This window comes from Brienomyrus brachyistius, chromosome 4 (assembly GCF_023856365.1).
Source record: "Brienomyrus brachyistius isolate T26 chromosome 4, BBRACH_0.4, whole genome shotgun sequence".
NCBI classification, from domain to species: Eukaryota; Metazoa; Chordata; class Actinopteri; order Osteoglossiformes; family Mormyridae; genus Brienomyrus; species Brienomyrus brachyistius.
This window is the reverse complement of record NC_064536.1, coordinates 35,376,778-35,397,762: the sequence shown is the minus strand read 5'-3', so window position 1 is coordinate 35,397,762 and position 20,985 is coordinate 35,376,778. Positions and strand designations below refer to the sequence as shown.

General features: G+C 52.8%; 2 protein-coding genes across 5 annotated transcripts; both read left to right on the top strand.

The window, feature by feature from the left end:
• Positions 1-36: 36 nt before the first annotated feature.
• Positions 37-9,328, top strand: sms (spermine synthase). The gene is made up of 11 exons (XM_049010779.1): positions 37-246; positions 3,060-3,180; positions 3,544-3,631; positions 4,695-4,759; positions 5,011-5,186; positions 5,486-5,634; positions 5,708-5,803; positions 5,877-5,991; positions 6,152-6,231; positions 6,305-6,420; positions 7,437-9,328. The coding sequence occupies exons 1-11, from the start codon at positions 201-203 to the stop codon at positions 7,465-7,467; spliced, it is 1,083 nt and encodes a 360-aa protein (XP_048866736.1). The 5' UTR covers positions 37-200; the 3' UTR covers positions 7,468-9,328.
• Positions 9,329-12,460: 3,132 nt separating this feature from the next.
• Positions 12,461-20,300, top strand: phex (phosphate regulating endopeptidase homolog, X-linked). 4 transcript variants are annotated; one of them, XM_049012320.1, is made up of 23 exons: positions 12,461-12,838; positions 13,036-13,157; positions 14,373-14,429; positions 14,714-14,875; positions 14,990-15,073; positions 15,148-15,374; positions 15,658-15,726; positions 16,309-16,425; positions 17,029-17,112; positions 17,212-17,357; positions 17,563-17,656; positions 17,771-17,899; positions 18,068-18,169; positions 18,244-18,321; positions 18,503-18,606; positions 18,715-18,773; positions 18,878-18,932; positions 19,008-19,075; positions 19,147-19,277; positions 19,379-19,444; positions 19,570-19,698; positions 19,789-19,865; positions 19,940-20,300. In XM_049012320.1, the coding sequence occupies exons 2-23, from the start codon at positions 13,037-13,039 to the stop codon at positions 20,040-20,042; spliced, it is 2,262 nt and encodes a 753-aa protein (XP_048868277.1). In that variant the 5' UTR covers positions 12,461-12,838; position 13,036; the 3' UTR covers positions 20,043-20,300. The 4 variants fall into 4 exon arrangements, with proteins under 4 accessions (XP_048868277.1, XP_048868280.1, XP_048868278.1 ...); XM_049012323.1 differs by having other exon boundaries at positions 13,032-13,157; XM_049012321.1 differs by having other exon boundaries at positions 12,463-12,838; positions 19,594-19,698.
• The last annotated feature ends 685 nt before the right edge of the window (positions 20,301-20,985 follow it).

The window sequence follows — 20,985 nt, the reverse complement described above, 5'->3', positions numbered from 1 at the left end:
AAAACAGAAACTTGAAATACATCCGTCGAGCCTCAGTGCCCATAGCCGCGGGGGCGCGCCGTGCTGGCCCCGCCCCTGGCTCCGCCCGCCTGCCTACGCCGAATCCGCGAGCTCACCTCCGGTGTCGCTGCAGTGTCACCCGCAGGCTCGCAGTTTCAGACGGTGGCTCGCGCCAGGCATGGCGAAAGGTTGTGCTCATCATGGCCCTGCGACACTATACCCTGGACGTGCGCCTCTCCGCGCCAGGTAAGCGGCTCGATTCCCCAAACTTTCCCGGCGGCTGATCCTTTGTGTCTGTGCGCACGGCCGGCGTCCGGAGTGGTGGCAGGCCTGACTGACCACCGGCCGCCTCGCCTCGATTCTGCCGTCTCTTTCCTCCGTGACCTTTCTGTATCTCTGCCCAGCCGGGAAACGCTGCGTCGGCTACAGGCAGCCGGGCTGCCATATCATGCCCACGCCGGGGCTCCGTTAATCGGGGTAACTGGGCACCTGACCTCGCCGGACAAAAGCGAAGGGACAGCGAGCTACGGTGCTACTAGAGTACCGGGTCCCTTCCTCCCCGGATGGGTCACTCGGGATGCGCAGGCGGCCTTTCCCGCGGAGCGGCGTGCTCTAATCCCCGGCCCTCGTCTGCATCGTCTGTCGCATATAAAGCATGCCTAAAGCGTCTGCAGTGCGAGGTCGATTTCACTTTGTGCCACTGCAGTGTCTCGGGGGGAAGCGGACTGACGCACCCCCTTCCGCTGCCCAAGTGCCTGTTTAACGTTCGTCCGATTGCAGCGACCGCAGTGTTACCCCATCTCTGCAGCCTTGTGCAAATCTCATATGAAAGCAATGCCGCAGTGGATGGGGGGTGGGAGCTGATCTGATCTCCTTCCCGGCAGCCCCCGGGCTCGCACCGCTGGGACATGCGGTTGTTTGTGCCGAGTGATGTATAGCTATTCCGCCGGGACTACTAATCGCTGTGTGTGTCACTGAGGGAGCTTGCTGTATGTCAGGGACAGCACACACCTGATTTAATATCAAAACTTTGTCCATTCCCGTATGCCGTGTGTTTCGCGTGCTTGTAAACATGATTTGGTGCTGGCATTTCCTTAAGCCTAGTTTATCCTTCACTTTTCCGCTACTTCTATTACCGCAACAGTCGTCCGCGCTATAGCTTGTTTTCATACTACGTTTGGCTGCAGATCTGGATGGTCGGTGCATGCATACAACAGTGAAATTCTACCAGACCCGCAGAGGGCAGATGTATTGCAATACACGCAAAAACAACCAGTGTAGTGAAACAGGCAAACTTGTGTGAACAGTTTTAAAGTTATTAGTGAAGGCTAAGGCATACCTCGGCATTTTGAAATCCTGACGCGAAAATCAGCCGGACCCTCCCGTCCCCCCGATCGGCAAATTTTATTGCCAAGATTTCGAAATGTCGGATCAGTGCTGCTTTTTAAAATACCGAAAACCTCCATATAATGTCACGACTGTATGAGAAATTAGATGTGAAGGACCCTCCACATACAGCCGCGCACCATAACTACAACAACAATCATTCTTCCCCTACTCTTTCGTCATTGACAGCTGATCTTTGAAAGCCCATGCTGTCAAGAACTAGTGCCTCTTACTAATCAATTACCTTGCACATGCGCACGTTGAAAAGCAAAGTGTGAATTGTTCTTCGTCCGCGAAGATGCCTATTCAAAAGACGCATGACGTCAGTCCTCATGATGATGAAGTATTACGAGGAAAAATTGCTAAATTCCTGTTCGTGTGGATAATGAATTATCGTTATGGGTGGTTTTATTTTATGGCGCCAACAATGAAAACGAACCTCTTGCAATTGTATATTGTCGTAGTCATTTAAAGTTTTTGAATCAATTAATTTACGTGATATCAAATGATACTTTTCATTGTTGATCTCACTGGAGAATGAAGTGCATAAAAATCCCGTGGCCGCTGTAGACCCTTTCTGGAATTTTCCATCGCCGTTTGATGTTGTAAACTTACGTACTTATCGTTTTGGTAACCATGATTAATCCACATCATCCATCCATCCATTTTCCAAACCGCTTATCCTATTGGGTCGCGGGGGCCCGGAGCCTATCCCGGAAGCAATGGGCACGAGGCAGGGAACAACCCTGGATGGGGGGCCAGCCCATCGCAGGGCTAATCCACATCATGTAACCAGGAATCAAAGCATTTCAGAACGATATTGCATTAAGTGTAAAGATGCGGATCTCAGCTGTGGCCATGGCGCCCCGCGGAGCTACTCAAGGTGCCAAAGTGAAGCTCATAATGGGTCTAGAGCTTATCTGAAAGAATAAAACATGATGTGGTTTGCCGACAGCCAGGATGCGAACATTTCTATGTCAGCAACGTGAGGGAAAACAAACCTCCCGTGAGTGTGTCACTGGCAAGGTGAACTGTGTGTGTGTCTTAGTGTAGCTCTGTCATACAATTTCGGGTGAGCAGGAATTACGTTATGAGGGCTAATTGACCTTTCTGATATTAAGTGACAGTATTAAGTGACTTTAATTTGACCGATGTGATGAAATGAAGTTTCACGTTAAATTACCTTCCAGTTATTAAGCGATGTTATTATGAAAATATATTACGCTATGTGATGAAGTATAGTTTCGGGTTAAATGACCTTCTCGTTATCAACATTATTAAGTAATTTTATTAACTGGTGTTTTAGGTTAAATGATCTTCCAGTTATTAAGCGACGTTATTAAGCAAATCTTTTAAGCTGTGATGGAGTGGTGTTTCGGGGTGCATAGCCTTCCTGTTAAGTTTATTCACGCTCCTGTGCTTCACTCTTGCTGGTGTTTTAGTTTTGAAGCCACAGTGTGACCGTCAGGTGACAGGATGAGGTTTAAATCCTGGAGGATTTAAACTCTCACTATGGAAGAACTTTACTGGAAGTAAAGCAGATGTAAAAGGGATGGGAACGCAATGGGAACGTCAGTGATTTGACCTTCCCATGTATGTTGGAGCTACCTCGCTGTCACAGGTGCATTCTGACGATCTCCTGTGAACCCCCCTCCCCTTCCCCCCCCCTTCAGCCGACTCTCCCTCCATTGTACGTGGACTTCAGACCATTTTCCAGGAGCAGGAGATGACAGAGACTGTTCATAACACGGAAGGCCATGGATACCTGGCGACCTTCATCGGCAAGAATGGCAGGTAAGCGGCCCTGGGGCACCACCATCATACTCACCCTCATCACTCTCATCATACTCGCCCTGCCTGGGCTCAGGGCGCCTCAGCATTTGTTGCCACAGCTACACAAACATGACACATCCAGATTGCCACTGTTTGCTTCGAGTCATGTGGATGCTTCCGCATTCCTTGTAATTTATTGGCTGTCTGTGGCTGTTTCGGCTGAGACTGGCATGTAGCCAGGCCGGCTGTGTCTGTACAAGTCAGGTTCACTACCACAATATCATGTGACATCTGGGATGGGGGAGGAGCCAGGGGAGGGTGAGCGGCGGGATCAGGTGAACACACGGTACACTAGGCTGATGCTGCTTTCCTCTGTGCCCTCAGGTTCCTCATCCTCCGCATCCTTTCCCATGGGCTGGTGACCTTTGACCTGCAGTGCAGTGAAGGAGATGATCTTGCACACGTGGACCACGTAGGTCTGGCTTTCAGGGGGTTGTCTGGGAGGGAGGCGCGGGAGGAATGCGCCAGAAGGGAAACAAGATGCGGCGCTACGAGTAGGATGTGAGGGATTCGGTTACGGCGTGTTGGGAAATGCTGGGTCCTCGAAGAGGAGGCATGCTGTCTCCCTCTCCAATCTCACGTGTTTGGGAGGAGCGGCAGGCAGGGAGGAGGTGCACTGTTCCCCCTGCTCTCCTCTCCAATCTCATGTGTTCGGGAGGAGCGGCAGGCAGGGAGGAGGTGCACTGTTCCCCCTGCTCTCCTCTCCAATCTCAAGTGTTCGGGAGGAGCGGCAGGCAGGGAGGAGGTGCACTGTTCCCCCTGCTCTCCTCTCCAATCTCACGTGTTAGGGAGGAGCGGCAGGCAGGGAGGAGGTGCACTGTTCCCCCTGCTCTCCTCTTCAATCTCACGTGTTCGGGAGGAGCGGCAGGCAGGGAGGAGGTGCACTGTTCCCCCTGCTCTCCTCTCCAATCTCACGTGTTCGGGAGGAGCGGCAGGCAGGGAGGAGGTGCACTGTTCCCCCTGCTCTCCTCTCCAATCTCATGTGTTCGGGAGGAGCGGCAGGCAGGGAGGAGGTGCACTGTTCCCCCTGCTCTCCTCTCCAATCTCACGTGTTCGGGAGGAGCGGCAGGCAGGGAGGAGGTGCACTGTTCCCCCTGCTCTCCTCTCCAATCTCACGTGTTTGGGAGGAGCGGCAGGCAGGGAGGAGGTGCACTGTTCCCCCTGCTCTCCTCTCCAATCTCATGTGTTCGGGAGGAGCGGCAGGCAGGGAGGAGGTGCACTGTTCCCCCTGCTCTCCTCTCCAATCTCAAGTGTTCGGGAGGAGCGGCAGGCAGGGAGGAGGTGCACTGTTCCCCCTGCTCTCCTCTCCAATCTCACGTGTTAGGGAGGAGCGGCAGGCAGGGAGGAGGTGCACTGTTCCCCCTGCTCTCCTCTCCAATCTCACGTGTTCGGGAGGAGCGGCAGGCAGGGAGGAGGTGCACTGTTCCCCCTGCTCTCCTCTCCAATCTCACATGTCCCCCCATCTCCCGCTTCAGCTGCTTGACTCGCTGGAGGCTAAGTTGAAGACTCTTCTGCACGGCACCATCAATAGGATGAAGAGGTGAGAATTGCGGGGGTGGGGGAGGCGAAGAGCCTCCGTGCGCTCGGGGCTCCTCCAATCAGCATGAGGCATACTTCACTGACCATTCCATTCAGACCAATCAGGGTTGTGTTTGGTTTAGGTTTCTGGTTAAATGCTGTTGGTCAGCGAACTGTAGCTGCTGTTGGTGTGCTTTGGCTGTAGCATCTGCTCTGTGTGGCTGTAGCACTGTGTCCATACTGACGTGCTTGGTCTCCCCATCATGACCGCAGACTGCCGGCGCTACAGCGAGGCGCAGACGTGGACCGCTACTGGCCCACAGCAGACGGGCGCCTGGTGGAGTACGACATTGACGAGGTCGTGTATGAACAGGATTCCGACTACCAGAACATCAAGATCCTGCATTCGAGCCAGTTTGGGAACATTCTCATCCTCAACGGGGACGTCAGTGAGTTACTTCTTTCCGCGGAATGTGCACAAAGTATGCAAACAAATCGATGTGACACTAAATGCACTTCTCTGAGCGTAGCACACAGCCCAGCAGTGGGAGCTCGGGGTTGGGCACATGCCAGCGGCACACCTATACTTACACATTTGTTGGTGTGCCCGAGGTCAGGTAGTATGTAGGGTGGTGTGATCGTGGCCACCGACAGCTTAAGTGGGAGTCTTTGCTACAGTGCCCTCTGTGGTCAGTTAGTGGTCCTACACCACATATTTTCACGCGGTGCTTTCTGGTGTCCCCCACAGACATGGCCGACAGTGACTTGGCATACACGCAGGCCATCATGGGTGGGGGCCGGGAGCAGTATGCTGGGAAGGAGGTTCTGGTGCTTGGAGGAGGCGATGGAGGGATCCTGCATGAGGCTGTCAAGCTCAAGCCCAAGATGGTCACCATGGTGGAGATATCCTTTGGTCGCTCTGCTCTCCCTCCCCGTGTCCCCACCCCCATGGCTGTTTTCCTTGACGGAGTTTCACATCGACCAGCTGGTGATCGATGGCTGCCGGAAACACATGAGGAAAACGTGCGGAGATGTGCTGGACAGCCTGCAGGGAGACTGTTACCAGGTACTGGCGTATGGTCATGCTTGCAGTTAGACAGTAGTGGAGGGAGCTGCTGTCTGACCACCTCCCTCTCCAGGTGCTGGTGGAGGACTGCGTTCCTGTCCTGAAGAAATTCGCAGAAGAAGGAAGGATGTTTGATTACGTAATCAACGACCTGACAGCGGTACCCATTTCCACAGCGCCGGAGGAAGGTAAAACCAGGACCAACCACGAGAGGGCAGCGTTTTCTCACTTATTCACACTGAAGCCTTCCTGTATACTGATGTCTGTGGTCTTTGCCCTGCTGTTCTGTCTGTGATCTTTTGTTTTGTTCATGGTCTTTTCTCTAGCGTCTCTCCTGTCTCTTGACAGATTCAACATGGGAGTTCCTGCGTCTGATCCTCGATCTGTCAATCAAAGTGCTGCGGCCTGATGGGAAATACTTCACACAGGTGAGAGAGATCCCCGAGTGTGCGGTCTTGACCCCTGAGTGTGTGGTTCTGACCTGGAGCATGGCCCTTGCAGGGGAACTGTGCAAACCTGACAGACTCCCTGCTGGAGTACGAGGGGCTGCTGGGACGGCTGTCCTGCCCTGTGAGCTTCTCCAAAGAGGTGGTGTGCGTCCCCTCCTACATGGAGCTGTATCCTTCTCAGACACGTCACTGTAATTACTCGTAATTACCCCCGTGAACAGGCCATTCCGGGGGGTGGGGGTGTGTAAGTAATGACAACTTGCATCTGGCTCTGTTGGGGCGGGTTCAGAGCTGCCTCAGAAACTCAGAATATCCACTTTCCCCTGGATGATGTCCGAGAAACAGACAAAAACAGAGCTCTGTGCAATACCTGTCTGCATCGGTGCCTTCAACTGCACCCATAACTCCCTGTAACTACACCCATAGCAGTAACTGTACTCCTATTCATACCCACATCCATACTCATACCACTGCCTACCTGTAACTACACCCATAGCAGTAACTGTACTCCTATTCATACCCATATCAATACTCATACCACTGCCTACCTGTAACTACACCCATAGCAGTAACTGTACTCCTATTCATACCCATATCCATACTCATACCACTGCCTACCTGTAACTACACCCATAGCAGTAACTGTACTCCTATTCATACCCATATCCATACTCATACCACTGCCTACCTGTAACTACACCCATAGCAGTAACTGTACTCCTATTCATACCCATATCCATACTCATACCACTGCCTACCTGTAACTACACCCATAGCAGTAACTGTACTCCTATTCATACCCATATCCATACTCATACCACTGCCTACCTGTAACTACACCCATAGCAGTAACTGTACTCCTATTCATACCCATATCCATACTCATACCACTGCCTACCTGTAACTACACCCATAGCAGTAACTGTACTCCTATTCATACCCATATCCATACTCATACCACTGCCTACCTGTAACTACACCCATAGCAGTAACTGTACTCTTATTCATACCCATATCCATACTCATACCACTGCCTACCTGTAACTACCCCACTCGTATGCATAGCTACCCTTTGTACCGCTACTTATAAATGTACTGGTACCTGTAACTGTACCAGTACCCGTAACTGTACCATAACTTTGCCCATGTAGAAGTCCTGGCTTTTCTTAACCCAAACCCTTCAGATGGGTATTCTACACTGTGTGGAAGAAGTAGACCCCGTCCTCCCACCCTATTGGTGTGGCCGGGGCGTGGTGGAGGTGTGGTTTAGGGGCTGTGCCTGCTTCTTCTGCCTGGTTGCCCTATGGCCACTCGTGCTGTTTTTCTTCCTTTGTGTGTGTGTGTGTGTGTGTGTGTGTGTGTGTGAGCGTGTGTGAGCGAATGAAAGGACGGTTTGGGTTTTTAAGAGGTTTTTACTGTTGCGGTACTGCAGAATGTACCTTGTGTTCCTGCTGGGCGGGGCTGTCCTGCGGGTGCCTGTCTTCACACTCTGGCTGAAATCAGTTGACTCCGCCCACTGCATGGAGCACAAGGCCCCTTTTGTTTCTGGTGCGTGGTTTTGCTGGATGGAGGCGCATCTGTCTGTCTCTCCCTGTCCGTCTGTCTCGGGGTCAAGTGGCTGGCTTTGAGGCCCTCCTCTCGGCCACCGCTCCGCCCCGTGAGGCAAAGCAGGCCGCAGACACCTGACGCCCCCTCCCTATATTTAATTATCTTTTTTTTCCTCTCTTTTTAATCATCTGAGCGGGTGTAGTGGGTTATTTTTTTAGTGTTTTTAGTGTTTTTGCTTCTGTTGTCCCGACAAGACGGTGACTCTGATTTAGGTTTGATCTGTAAACGGACTGCACTGATCCCTTGATATGGGCGTGTTCTAAGCATGTTTCAAAGGGAAAATGACGGCCTTGCCTTCCCGCTGAGAGGCTGTTTGTGACGCTGCACAGGAGTACAGAGTCCTTCCCCCCAAGCTGAGCCTTGCTGTTTGTCTGTCTCCTCTCCTTCTCTTCCCTTCACGCTCTGACCCCCAGATGGGTGCCTCTCTTCCTCTGCCTCTTGTTTTTTCTGCCGTGGCCATGCTCAGAGGTGGGGAGGCCCCACAGCTGGATGGGCCGAGCTGAGTATGGTTTATGGGGGGGTCACGCTGCAGGTGGGAGACCTCTAGGGGCGTCCTCTGTGGCAGGGCAGGTATCCGAGGGGTCAGACTGCTTCCCGAGCCTGCCACATCCTACTGCACCGACAGACGCTCTGTCAGACCCCAGCTGCTTGGCAACCACCTGCTCCCCCGCTCATGACCCCCCCCCAACCCAGAATGCCCTGGGGGTATCTGCACAGGATGGGAGCTGTGTGCCTGAACACATGTGCTGCAGTGACCGAGTCAGTGGGGCTGCACCTCTCCACATGTGTGACATCTAGACCTGTATCACGACGTGGGGGTGGGCAGATGGTAGTGGGGGGGCACGTACTGCCACCAGCTGCTGGGACCCCTGGTGGTGTGACTAGGGACACAGAGGCCCTTGGGCTGCAGGAGCAGCTCTCCCAGGAGCTTCCAATCACATTACGCGGAGAATGAATGGCACTTTAGATAACGTGAATCTCCTGGCAGCCCTGGAAAACCACCTGAGGGCTCGTTTGCTGGCTCTGCTCACCTCCGCCACCTCCTGGCCTGTTCCATGTCACCTCGCTTTGCTCTGCCGCCCGCTCATTGGGTGTCCCACCAGTGTCACGTCCCTATCCTTTTAAGTGGATGTGTGTGTCTTCGAGGCCATGGATCCTGTCTTTATTTGCACTGCCCCCGGTGTGGCACCACCCATCACCCACCTTAATGAGCCCCTTGAGCCCGGCATGTTAACGCCTGAGACGCTGAATGTGTAACGCCGCTGTCTGCCCGGGCTGCGGCCGCACCATCATCGCCTGTGCGCTCAGTGTGAAGGGAAGGCCGTCTGTCTGTTATTAAATGACTATGTTTTGTCTGTGAAGGCTGTGCTTCCACCAAAGTGAAGGATGCTGGGAGACTGTGGGCATCTTGGGTCTGATCTGCACTGCTGGATGAATAAATAGTTCAATAAAGAGAGTGTGGTTCAAACTTCTTGTGTCTTTGAGTGTCCATGAAAGAACCTCGGAAAAGGGGGGTGGGTTTATCCTGCAGCACAGTGTTTTTTTCAGCTCTGTGTGTGTGTGGGGTCATGTAAATAGTACATTGTGGGTACCAAATATGAATACAGTGTGTGTGTGTGTGTGTTATTGTGCGTCCCTATGTTCCTGGCGTGTTCTTCCACTGGCTAACAGGCGCTCTTTGCACTCGCCTTTGTTCCCCACAGCTGCCCGTCACACTGCCATAATGACAGTGTGCTCACCTCCCTCTCTGGGAGCGTCAGGAAGCGCCTGCCTAATCCACCCAGACTGGGCTCCAGGAATAGCGTCTCAGGGCCTCCCCTCTGGGGGTACTACCCACGCCTGCTCTCCTCTTCCCGCGTTCCTCTCTGATTCGCTGGCATGGCTCTGTCATCTGCAGAGCCCAAAACAGCGGCATGCTGAGATTCGTGCCCCGCGGAGATGGTGCCCATCGCTGGTGGCACAGAGTCAAGTGGAAGGAATGCAGGTGGAGGCTTTTGGTCCCAGGCAGTAGTCTGAGCTCTGTCACGCTGTCGCCCAGCATGGGCGGTGCTGTGGTCACCGGCCAGCTGGCACAGCCTACGGTTGCCATGTGAGGGAGAGGTGGAGCTTTGCGGGTGGGGAAGGGGGAGGGGTGGAGAAGGCTGCTACACCCGCTGAACCTGTGTGGAGAGTGAACCGAGATCGTCAGAATCCTTCGTGCACAGCAGCATCATGGGGGGGATGTTTGATTTAGTGCTGGGGATGTTTACAGACTGTCTTCTTTGGTTTATTCCAGTCAATAAACAGGAAAAACAAAACACTCAGGAAAAAAAACCCAGATGTCCCTGCCAGTTTCAAAGGAGGCAATTATGTGCATTCATTGGAAAATATTGCCTATAAAAATAAACAACAATGAGCTTGATCTTGAAAGATTTCACTGTGCATCCATCCAAAGGTTAGACAGCAAGACATTGAGCCCCATTTCTCATGTCCAAAGCCCATAAGCCAAAACGTTGAGCCCAACGTTGCCCCACTGCACGTCCAAAGCTCAGATGGCGAGACATAGAGCTCCATGCTGCCCCACTGCACGTCCGAAGCTCAGACGGCGAGACATAGAGCTCCATGCTGCCCCACTGTACGTCCGAAGCTCAGACGGCGAGACATAGAGCTCCATGCTGCCCCACTGCACGTCCGAAGCTCAGACGGCGAGACATAGAGCTCCATGCTGCCCCACTGAACGTCCGAAGCTCAGACGGCGAGACATAGAGCTGCATGCTGCCCCACTGAACGTCCGAAGCTCAGACGGCGAGACATAGAGCTGCATGCTGCCCCACTGAACGTCCGAAGCTCAGACGGCGAGACATAGAGCTGCATGCTGCCCCACTGAACGTCCGAAGCTCAGACGGCGAGACATAGAGCTGCATGCTGCCCCACTGAACGTCCGAAGCTCAGATGGCGAGACATAGAGCTGCATGCTGCCCCACTGAACGTCCAAAGCTCAGATGGCGAGACATAGAGCTCCATGCTGCCCCACTGCACGTCCAAAGCTCAGATGGCGAGACATAGAGCTCCATGGTGCCCCACTGCACGTCCAAAGCTCAGATGGCGAGACATAGAGCTCCATGCTGCCCCACTGCACGTCCAAAGCTCAGATGGCGAGACATAGAGCTCCATGCTGCCCCACTGCACGTCCAAAGCTCAGATGGCGAGACATAGAGCTCCATGCTGCCCCACTGCAGAAACCAGATTGAAATATATCCAATATATATTATTTTCAGTAATAATGGCTGGATTGCTGGAAAAACAGCCGTTTCCATTATGGAATATTTGATTTTGGCCTTGGTGCAGTGGTTAGCACTGTCGCCTCACACCTCTGGGACCCGGGTTCGAGTCTCCGCCTGGGTCACATGTGTGCGGAGTTTGCATGTTCTCCCCATGTCGTCGTGGGGTTTCCTCCGGGTACTCCGGTTTCCCCCCACAGTCCAAAAACATGCTGAGGCTAATTGGAGTTGCTGAATTGCCCATAGGTGTGCATGTGTGAGTGAATGGTGTGTGAGTGTGCCCTGCGATGGGCTGGCCCCCCATCCTGGGTTGTTCCCTGCCTCGTGCCCATTGATTCCGGGATAGGCTCCGGACCCCCCGCGACCCAATAGGATAAGCGGTTTGGAAAATGGATGGATGGATGGATGATTTTGGCCTGTAATTACTTGGGTCGTTATAATCGAGACCAAGTTTTTTATTAGCAGTTTCAACTACATGTTTAAAAAACTCTGGTACTCATCCAGAAATGAGTGAACTATTTTTAATGTCCAAAATAAAAGGATCAATGCAGCCGAAAGCCTCTTTCAGAAGACAGGCACTGGGTCAAGGAGTTATGTGGGTCGAGGGTTTTAGATCCGATATTACTCTGCTTAGATGAGGGAGGGAGATGAGAGAGAAATGACTCAAGTTAGCAGTGTGCACTGGAGTAGCTAATACCAGGACACCACTAGATCGTATTTAAGCACATATTTCAGATATTTTGTTGATAAAGAAATTGAGATCACAGAGATCGAAGCTCAGACAGTGAGACGTACAGCTCGGTGCTGCCCTACTGTGTGTCCAAAACTCAGGCGGTAAGACTTAGGACCCCACAACGGCCATTAGGACTTGAAGGTGAGTGTTTTGATATTTCAGGATTTTCCGATTGCACTTCGCTGTGTTCCCCAACGCTTTCTAATAAAATGTTGTCATCAGCTCCAGCTCCAAGGGTCTGCCTCAACATGTAAGCCTCCAGGTCTGGCTGAAAGCTCACACATTCTCATACACACACTCTTAATGTGTTAACACTCTGTCTTGGCCTCCCTCATCCATCTGAGCATGGCACTGAGCTTAAGGCCGGCACACACATGCATTTTTCCCTGTTTACATAACCGGAGTATGTAGATTACAGCTTTTTATCAGACATTTATCCTTAAAACTGTGTTTTGAAACTCTAAAGCCTGGCCGGGCGGTCCCGACATGCAGGGTGTGGCATGTGGCACCAAACGTGGTCATCATCGGTACAGAGGGCAGGTGCTGGAGAGAAAAAAACAAGGGAGAAGGAGGGAGCAAGGAAGAGAGAGAGAGAGAGAGTTAGGCAGCAAACGGCCACCCGTGGAAGAGAACTGCGCTTAATCACTTCTTACTTTCTTTGGCCTTTTGTTCATCTGGCTGTGGACACCGCTGCTCATCCTGTCTCTGCTCCGCTGGCTCGCCTTCTTCCTCTGTTTTCCATCTCTCTCTGCCTCCCACTTTCTCCCTCCCTCTCTCTCTCTCTGTGTTTTGGAGCCCTGTGCGGGGCAGCTGCCAGTGAAACCAGGACCCAGAAGCCCTTTAAGGCTGGTGGCAGAATCCCAGGATCCAATTTCTCCAGGAAACCTGAACTCCTGGCCCAAAGTGTGAGAAAGTGCCAGCACCGGACGTGGACCCTAAAGGAACCTAACGACACACGGTATTCCTGGGGAGGTGGGACCAGAGGGTAAGAGAAGAACCTTCCAGACTGGACAGGGTTTGAGCAAGAGTTAGAGGAGTGGATGGACAGAGCAGGCAGAAGAGAGGAACCGCGGTGGGAATTTGGGAAAGGGAGTGAGAGAGTTAGGAGGTGGGGGTGGGGGGGAGAACAGGAGGGACAAGGGAGTTACCTCCCTGTATCGCTGTGTGCCCCCCCCAAGACAGCATGGAGGCAGAACGGCTGGGCGGCGGCAGCCCCAAGACAGGCAGGTCTGGCCGACTGCTGAAGGGGGCGCTGGGTGCGTCCATGGGGCTGTCTCTGGTGCTCCTGCTGGCTCTCATCTTGGGTGAGTATCTCTGGCGGGGGGTGGGTAGTAAAACTGGAGCATGGAGCAAGGGAGGATTGGGCTTATGGGGCAAAAAAAGCCCCCCATTTTGGGCTAAATGCTCAGCGTGGGGACATTTGCGGGGGGCTAGGGGCTGGAGGGGGTGACTGCTGCATGCACGTGAGTTATTTTAGGGAGATATCAAATGACACACAGAGGCACAGATACTGTAATTACAGACCCGCAAGAGGAAGCTCCCGCCCACTGTGATAGCCGGGGGCTACGCACTGCTCTGGGCTACGCACTGCTCTGGGTTACATGTTGCTCTGGGCTACGCACTGCTCTGGGTTACATGTTGCTCTGGGCTACACGCTACTCTGGGCTATGCGCCGCTCTGGGCTACGCGCCTCTCTGGGCTATGCGCTGCTCTGGGCTACGCACCTCTCTGGGCTATGCGCTGCTATGGGCTACGCACCTCTCTGGGCTATGCGCTGCTCTGGGCTACGCACCTCTCTGGGCTATGCGCTGCTCTGGGCTACGCACCTCTCTGGGCTATGCGCTGCTCTGGGCTACACGCCTCTCTGGGCTATGCGCTGCCCTGGGCTACGCGCCTCTCTGGGCTATTCACCGCGGGAGGCTACACGTTCTGCATTTAGAGGGAACCCGTCTTTAGTTCTATTGCTCCTCTTGGAAGATGCATGGCTAGATCAGCAGTGTGCCGAGTTCCCTCCCTTCTCTGCGATGGGTCAGAGGTCGTGGGTTGGGGCCCCAGTAGACTGGGTGGGGGCTGCTTATTGTGCCTTTTGGTGGTGGTTCAGGAAGCTGGCATTTTTGTGGTACCGTGGCATGTAATTATTCATGTGTGTTGGTATATATATACATACACACACAAGCACAAACACACACACACACACATATATATATATATATATATATATATATATATAATCTGTGTATAAAAATATCATCTATGTCTGTATATATATATATATATATATATATATATATATATATATATATATATATATATATATATATATGTAAACATCTACATAAGCTGGCCTTCCAGGCATGGTAGCCCATTACAGTTTATCTGCACCATGTCTCCATGGCCCTGTGTAATTATCCACGCATATCAGTGTGTATATATATTGCGTGCCCTTGCCCTGTCCACGCATGTGTATTCCCCTGGTCGCTGGCTGCCTGGTCCACCCACTTCCTGTCTTCTCATCCTAGTGTCCCGGAAGCTGGGGGGGGACGAGTTCTGCGTTACTCAGGAATGCATCGAGGCTGGTATGTGCTCAGATCTCAGGAGTTTGGGGGAGGAGGCTGCTTTGCTCTTTCACTGATGTAGCTGCCATGGAAAGGATCCAAATAATGGATTGTCAGGGGTTCCCAGTTTGAGAAACACTGCTTTAGATCGTAGAAGAGCAGACATACCATCCTTCTAACCATCCATCCATCACTCAGCCTGTCAGTCCCTCTGTCTCCATCTTGCTCGCTCTGCTCTCCCTGCATCCTCACACCCACCTGTCCATCAGACTGCTCCTCCTCTATGTTGTCTTCCTCGTCTTCAGCTGGATCGATCCTCTCTAAGATGGACCAGTCCGCGGCACCATGTGAGGACTTCTACCAGTATGCTTGCGGGGAATGGCTGAAGGACAACCCTATTCCAGAAGATTCCTCTACCTATGGGATCTACCCCTGGCTGCGACATGAAGTGGACCTGAAGCTGAAAGGTAGGCCGAGACGGACCCCTGTGCCATGCAGTGTGGGGTTGGGCTAGGCCAGGGCAGTGTGGTGTGGTATGATGTCATTGGCCTCTGAGCTGAGACGATCCTGGTCGTGTCCAGAGCTGCTGGAGCTGTCGACAGCGCCACAGGATGTTGAGGCTGTGAAGAAGGCCAAGATGCTGTACCGCTCCTGCATGAACGAGAGTAAGTCACTCGCACACACAGAGCATGCTGCGACCACGGGCACAGAGACACTGACAGTGGCGTCCCCGGTGCAGCCGCCATCGAGCTGGAGGATGCCAAGCCCCTGCTGAAAGCACTGCGGCACCGTGAGCTACGCTGGCCCGTCCTCAGCAATGAGCTCGGCACTTCCTGGCAGTGGGAGGAGTCTCGCTTCAGCCTGCTGGAGACGCTGGCTCACATCCGCACGTACCACAGCAAGTCTGTGCTGGTGCGCATGTACGTCGCCCCTGACGACAAGAACTCCAGTCGCTACATCATCAAGGTGGGTCTGGCTGTGTATGTGTATATGTGTGTGTGTGTGTGGGGGGGGGGGGGGGAGGGGGTTTGGCTCAGTGTCACCACTTAGGGGCCCCAACGCTGCCCTGTGTGACTCTCTCCCGCTGTGTGTGACTCTCTCCCTCTGTGCGTGACTCTCTCCCTCTGTGTGTGACTCTCTCCCGCTGTGTGTGACTCTTCTCCTTCTGTGCGTGACTCTCTCCCTCTGTGTGTGACTCTCTCCCTCGGTGCGTGACTCTCTCCCTCTGTGTGTGACTCTCTCCCTCTAGCTGGACCAAGCATCCCTGTCACTGTCCTCCAGGGAGGACTACATAACCAACACAACTGAGGCACAGATGGTGAGTCTTGATTCATCAGCCACTCAGGTTGCCAGATGCTGAACCCCCACCTACAGAGAGTATGGTGTACCTGAGTGGTTGCCAGATGCCAAACACCGACTTACAGAGAGTATGGTGTACCTGAGTAGTCGCCAGATGCCAAACACCGACTTACAGAGAGTATGGTGTACCTGAGTGGTCGCCAGATGCCAAACACCGACTTACAGAGAGTATGGTGTACCTGAGTGGTCGCCAGATGCCAAACACCGACTTACAGAGAGTATGGTGTACCTGAGCGGGTGCTAGACACTGAATACTGACAGAGTATACACTAGTAATGTTTATAAACAATCAAAGAATGTTTTTCAAATATCATACATTGGACAATTAAATATAATTAATTTAATGTAACTGGACTAAGTGGAATAAATCTCTAAAATCTGGATATGTTTCCACAATTTCGACCACTAGTGTAGTGTCCTAAACACAGTTTACAGAGGCTATGGTGTACCTGAACGTCCTGACTCTCTGCTCTCTGTGTGGATTTGGTAACGGGTTCCTGAGCTGTCTGTGGGGATTCATTATAGCTTCCCTCTCATCCAGTACAGAGAAGCTCTGCTCAGGCTGATGGTGGAAGTTGCTGTCATGTTGGGAGCCAATCAGCAGATAGCTCAGACGCAGATGGAGGAGGTGTTGGCCTTCGAGGGGAAGCTGGCAGAGGTGAGGGAAGCGGCTGAGGGTGGAATCATAGAGCAGACATTAAATAAAGGAAATAAAGGGTCCAGGTTAGAAAATAGTGGGGGATGGAAATGGGCTATGAGTGGAGGTGGGGTAGGTGCGCTTAAGGGAGGTGCAGATGGTGTAATTGTGCTTTATAGGAGTGGAAGTGAGGTAGGTGTACTTTGGGGGCTGGAGGTGAGGTAGGTGTGCTTTAGTGAGGTGGGGTGAATATTCTTTGGGGTGGAGGTGGGGTAGGCATGCTTTAGGGTGGAGGTGGGGTAGGCATGTTTTGGGGTGGAGGTTGGATAGGTGTGTTTTGGGGTGAAGGTGAGGCAGGTGTGCTTTGGGGGCTGGAGGTGAGGTAGGTGTGATTTAGTGAGGTGGAGGCATTCTATAGATGGGTGGAGGTGCGGTAGGCATGCTTTGCGGGGTAGGTGTTGGTAGGTGTGCTTTAGTAGTGGAGGTGGGGTAGGTATGCCTGAAAGGGGTGGAGGTGGGGTAGGTATGCTTTAGGGAGGTGGAGGTGGTGTAGGAGTGCTTTAGTAGGGTGGAGGTTTGCTTTGCTGCTATAAGCTCCACCTGCTTCTCCACCCACTGCTGCAGGTCATGATCCCCTTTGAGAACCGCACCAGTGAGAACATGTATAACAAGTACAGCCTGTCGCGCCTTCAGAAGACTGTGCCTGAGGTCAGCCCCCCCTACACACAATTTTCTCTCCATCCTCCCCTCTCCCCATGTCTCTCTCCCCCGCAATCACAGTCTAACGCCTTTCCACCCCCCCCCCAGTTTAATTGGCTTGGCTTCGTCAGGGCTGCCATGGACACCAAGCTGTACCCGGAGCTGAAGTACCTCTCGTCGTCAGAGTCCGTGGTTGTCCGTGCCCCTCAGTACTTCAAGGACCTGTTCAAGCTGCTTAATGTGACTGAGAAACGGTAAAACCAGGAGCCCCCTGTTCTTCGCTGTCAGCATCTGCTTACTAGCTGACTAAATAGCCTGAAATTATCCCTTTAAACATGTCCACTGACTTGGGGCCGGCTCCGCCAGCTGGTCGCCCTTGGGGCCCCATCAAGAATACTACACTGCGTCAAACAGTCACCGGGGCAGCTGATCCGCCATCTTCTGCCTTCTTTCCCCCAGGACTGTGGCCAACTACGTGGTGTGGAGAGCTGTCCTGGCCAGGATGACCATGCTGAGCCGGCGCTTTCTCTACCGATACTTGGATTTCGCACGGGTCAGTTGCACTACACCTGCCCCCACCCCCCAGCTGGACGGCCTGTCATAAAGAACAGCGGATGGTTACCATCCAATGACAGAGTACTGGCATGAGACACATCTCTGTATGCAGGTTACCACGGGAACCACGTCACTGACTCCGCGCTGGGACAAGTGTGTCAACTACGTGGAGAACACTCTCATCTACGCCATTGGCCGCTTGTTCGTTGAAAGGCACTTCCAGGAGGACAAAAAACTCATGGTGAAGTCCCTCACCCAATTCCAGGCAACTGCTGGGTCATGTGACCCCTCACCCCTAATTGAGAATACTAAACAGCAAGATGTGAAACTGAGTCTGGGGCTGGAATCACATAGGATGCAAGATTAGGTAGGTGACAAGGTGTGTATGACGTGGGTGTCCACAACACAGATGGAGGAGCTGGTCGAGGGGATCCGATGGGCCTTCGTGGACATGCTGGAGAAGGAGAACACCTGGATGGATGAGGATACCAAGAGGAAAGCCATGGAGAAGGTGCTGGGTCAGGCTCTGCAATGGGTCTGGGGTTGGTGCCCTTTGGGTCAGTGTTAACGGGTCTCTGCCTGCAGGCCCATGCGGTGATGGCCAAGGTGGGCTACCCCGAGTTCATACTGAATGACACTTACATCAACGAAGACATCAAGGTGGTAAGGGTCACTGTGTGCAGATGGTGTGTGTGTATGTGTGTGTATGGGTTGTAGTCCCACTAAAAGGAAGGTCCTCCCAAACTCCGCTGGCCTCTTTATGAGCCTGAAAAGAGTAACAGGTTCGTTCTGCTCGATGGTTATTTTCATTCCTGCTGAAGTCATGATCATCGTGTTTCCCCAGCTGTCCTTCTCAGAGACCGATTACTTTGGCAACGTGATGCAAACATTGCACTTCATCTCGCAGTCGGACATCGGCTGGCTCAGGAAGACTGTTCCTCGCACGGAGTGAGTCCACCTCCTGGGCTCCGAACTCTGACTCGCAAGGTCATAGGTCTGGTAAGGCCAGCTGTTCCATTTTCAGGGACAGTTACCTCTGTCCTCATTCATTGGCAGGTGGTTCACCAATCCCACAACGGTCAACGCCTTCTACAGCTCCTCTACCAATCAGATCCGTAAGACCTTATGCTCAGAGACACCCTACTGATGATTTTAATGATGAAAGCTGAGGTTGCGTTTCCTGCTGCCCCTGAGCTGCTGTACTGTTTGTGTTCTGCAGGATTCCCAGCTGGGGAGCTTCAAAAGCCCTTCTTCTGGGGACTCAGTTACCCACGGTGAGAGCACCCACCAGGGTGGGGGCAGGGGGTGTGGAGGTGTGTGTTTCTTACCCTGTCTCTGACCCCGAGCAGCTCCCTGAGCTATGGTGCCATCGGTGTCATTGTTGGTCATGAGCTCACCCACGGCTTCGACAACAACGGTGAGCGGCTCACAGACCCACAATGGCGAGTCGTGCTGGCATGAAATGATAACACACCTTTCCGCACACAGGGCGAAAGTACGACAAGAATGGCAATCTTGACCAGTGGTGGAGCAACACCTCCATCTCCCGCTTCAATGAGAAGACTCAGTGCATGATTGACCAATACAATGGTTACCACTGGAAAGAGGCGGGACTCAACGTAAGCCAATGACCTGCTCTGTTCTTATCTGTCATTCTCCTGGCGTCCAATGAGCAGCTCCTTTCTTGTCGCTGTCATTTTTATCGCTGTCTTATCCCCAGGTTAGAGGGAAGAGGACGCTGGCTGAGAACATTGCTGACAATGGCGGGATCCGCCAGGCCTTCCGGGTAACATCCCCTTCACTCCTGACATCCAAATTCCCCCGCCCCCTCGACATCCTCACCCCTGCACCCCCACCCCACCCCTACCGCTCTGCCCCCACTGCTCTGCCCCACGCCCTGCATCTCAGCAGCTTGCTCAACCCACGCTGTCACAGGCGTACCGCCGCTGGGTTGACACCCACCGCTCCGGGAGGGAGGAGCCCCTGCTGCCAGGCGTCGGCCTCACCAACAATCAGCTCTTCTTCCTGAGCTACGCTCACGTAAGGCGAGACGCCCCCAGGGGTGGGGGATGGGAATTCTCTTCAGGCTAGAGCGCCCTCTAAAGGCTGGTGCCCTGTGTGCCGCTGCAGGTGCGCTGTAATTCTTACCGGCCAGAGGCTGCCCGGGACCAGATCCAGAGTGGTGCCCACAGTCCCCCCAAGTACAGGTGAGCAGTCTGTCCCGCCATCCCCCCAGGCTCACCCTGTGCCACCTCACCTTGTGCCACCTCCCTCTTTGTAGGGTCGTCGGCTCCATGAGCAACTATGAGGAGTTTCGCCAGGCCTTCAGCTGCCCGGACATGTCAGCCATGAACCGAGGCGCCGACTCCTGCCGGGTGTGGTAGCAGCAACAATGCTGGTGTCTTGTGAGGGAGCTCGCCAGGGCCCCCCTGTGGCCCGGAGCAGAGCCACAGCCCCTCCGTGTGGCTTGGAAGCCACGTGACTCTATTTCCAGGCACTGAACCTTTCACAATAACTCACGTAGGTCAATTATTTTAGCTGATTTTATTAGTATATGTCATTTTTAATAAGTGTATATGCTGTCTTAGTTGATTACATTGTGTATTTATTAGTTAAATTTTCAATAAACTTAGATTAAAGTATTTGGTGTAATAGGTCTGTATGTTATTGTCTTTTTTTGATGGCTGATTCTGGGGAGAATCCGGGATCCCTTTGGGTTCGATCTAGTTCATGCATCACAGGTAACAAGGTGAGGTAGCTAAACTCAGGGCTGAAGGTTCGAGCCTCACTAGGGGACTCTGGTACATTGGTGGCTGGTGAGAATGGATGGGGAGACACACACAGGCAAACCCACAAAGGCCATACGCCACCGTGCCTCAACCACTCAGCCAAGCAAAATATTGATAACTAGATAACTAGCCTGTTTCCACTTAATGAATTCTGGGGAAAAGCTACACACCACAACCACAGTGGAGAATTATCTACAATTTGATAAAATTCCCAACAAATTGGGAACATTTGAGCAGTCATTTAAACTGCAATACTTTGCTTCATTTTTTATTTCTGTGAATTATGTCAAACTGTAGGACATGGCAAAACTACACGGCCCTATGTTTGTAGTGATCCGGTGCAGGAATGATTCCTGCGGGAATGATGTGCATTTTGAAGCGCTGCAGTTCCCTCGAGACTAAGACCAATCGCTCAGAGCCAAGCTCCTGCACTACTAAGAGAACTTGAGTCAATGTCTATCGCAAACTCCTGTCCTGCAATGCAGTGAGATATAAGAAAAACTAGATGCTAAAAACTCAAATGGCCTAATTGTCGGGG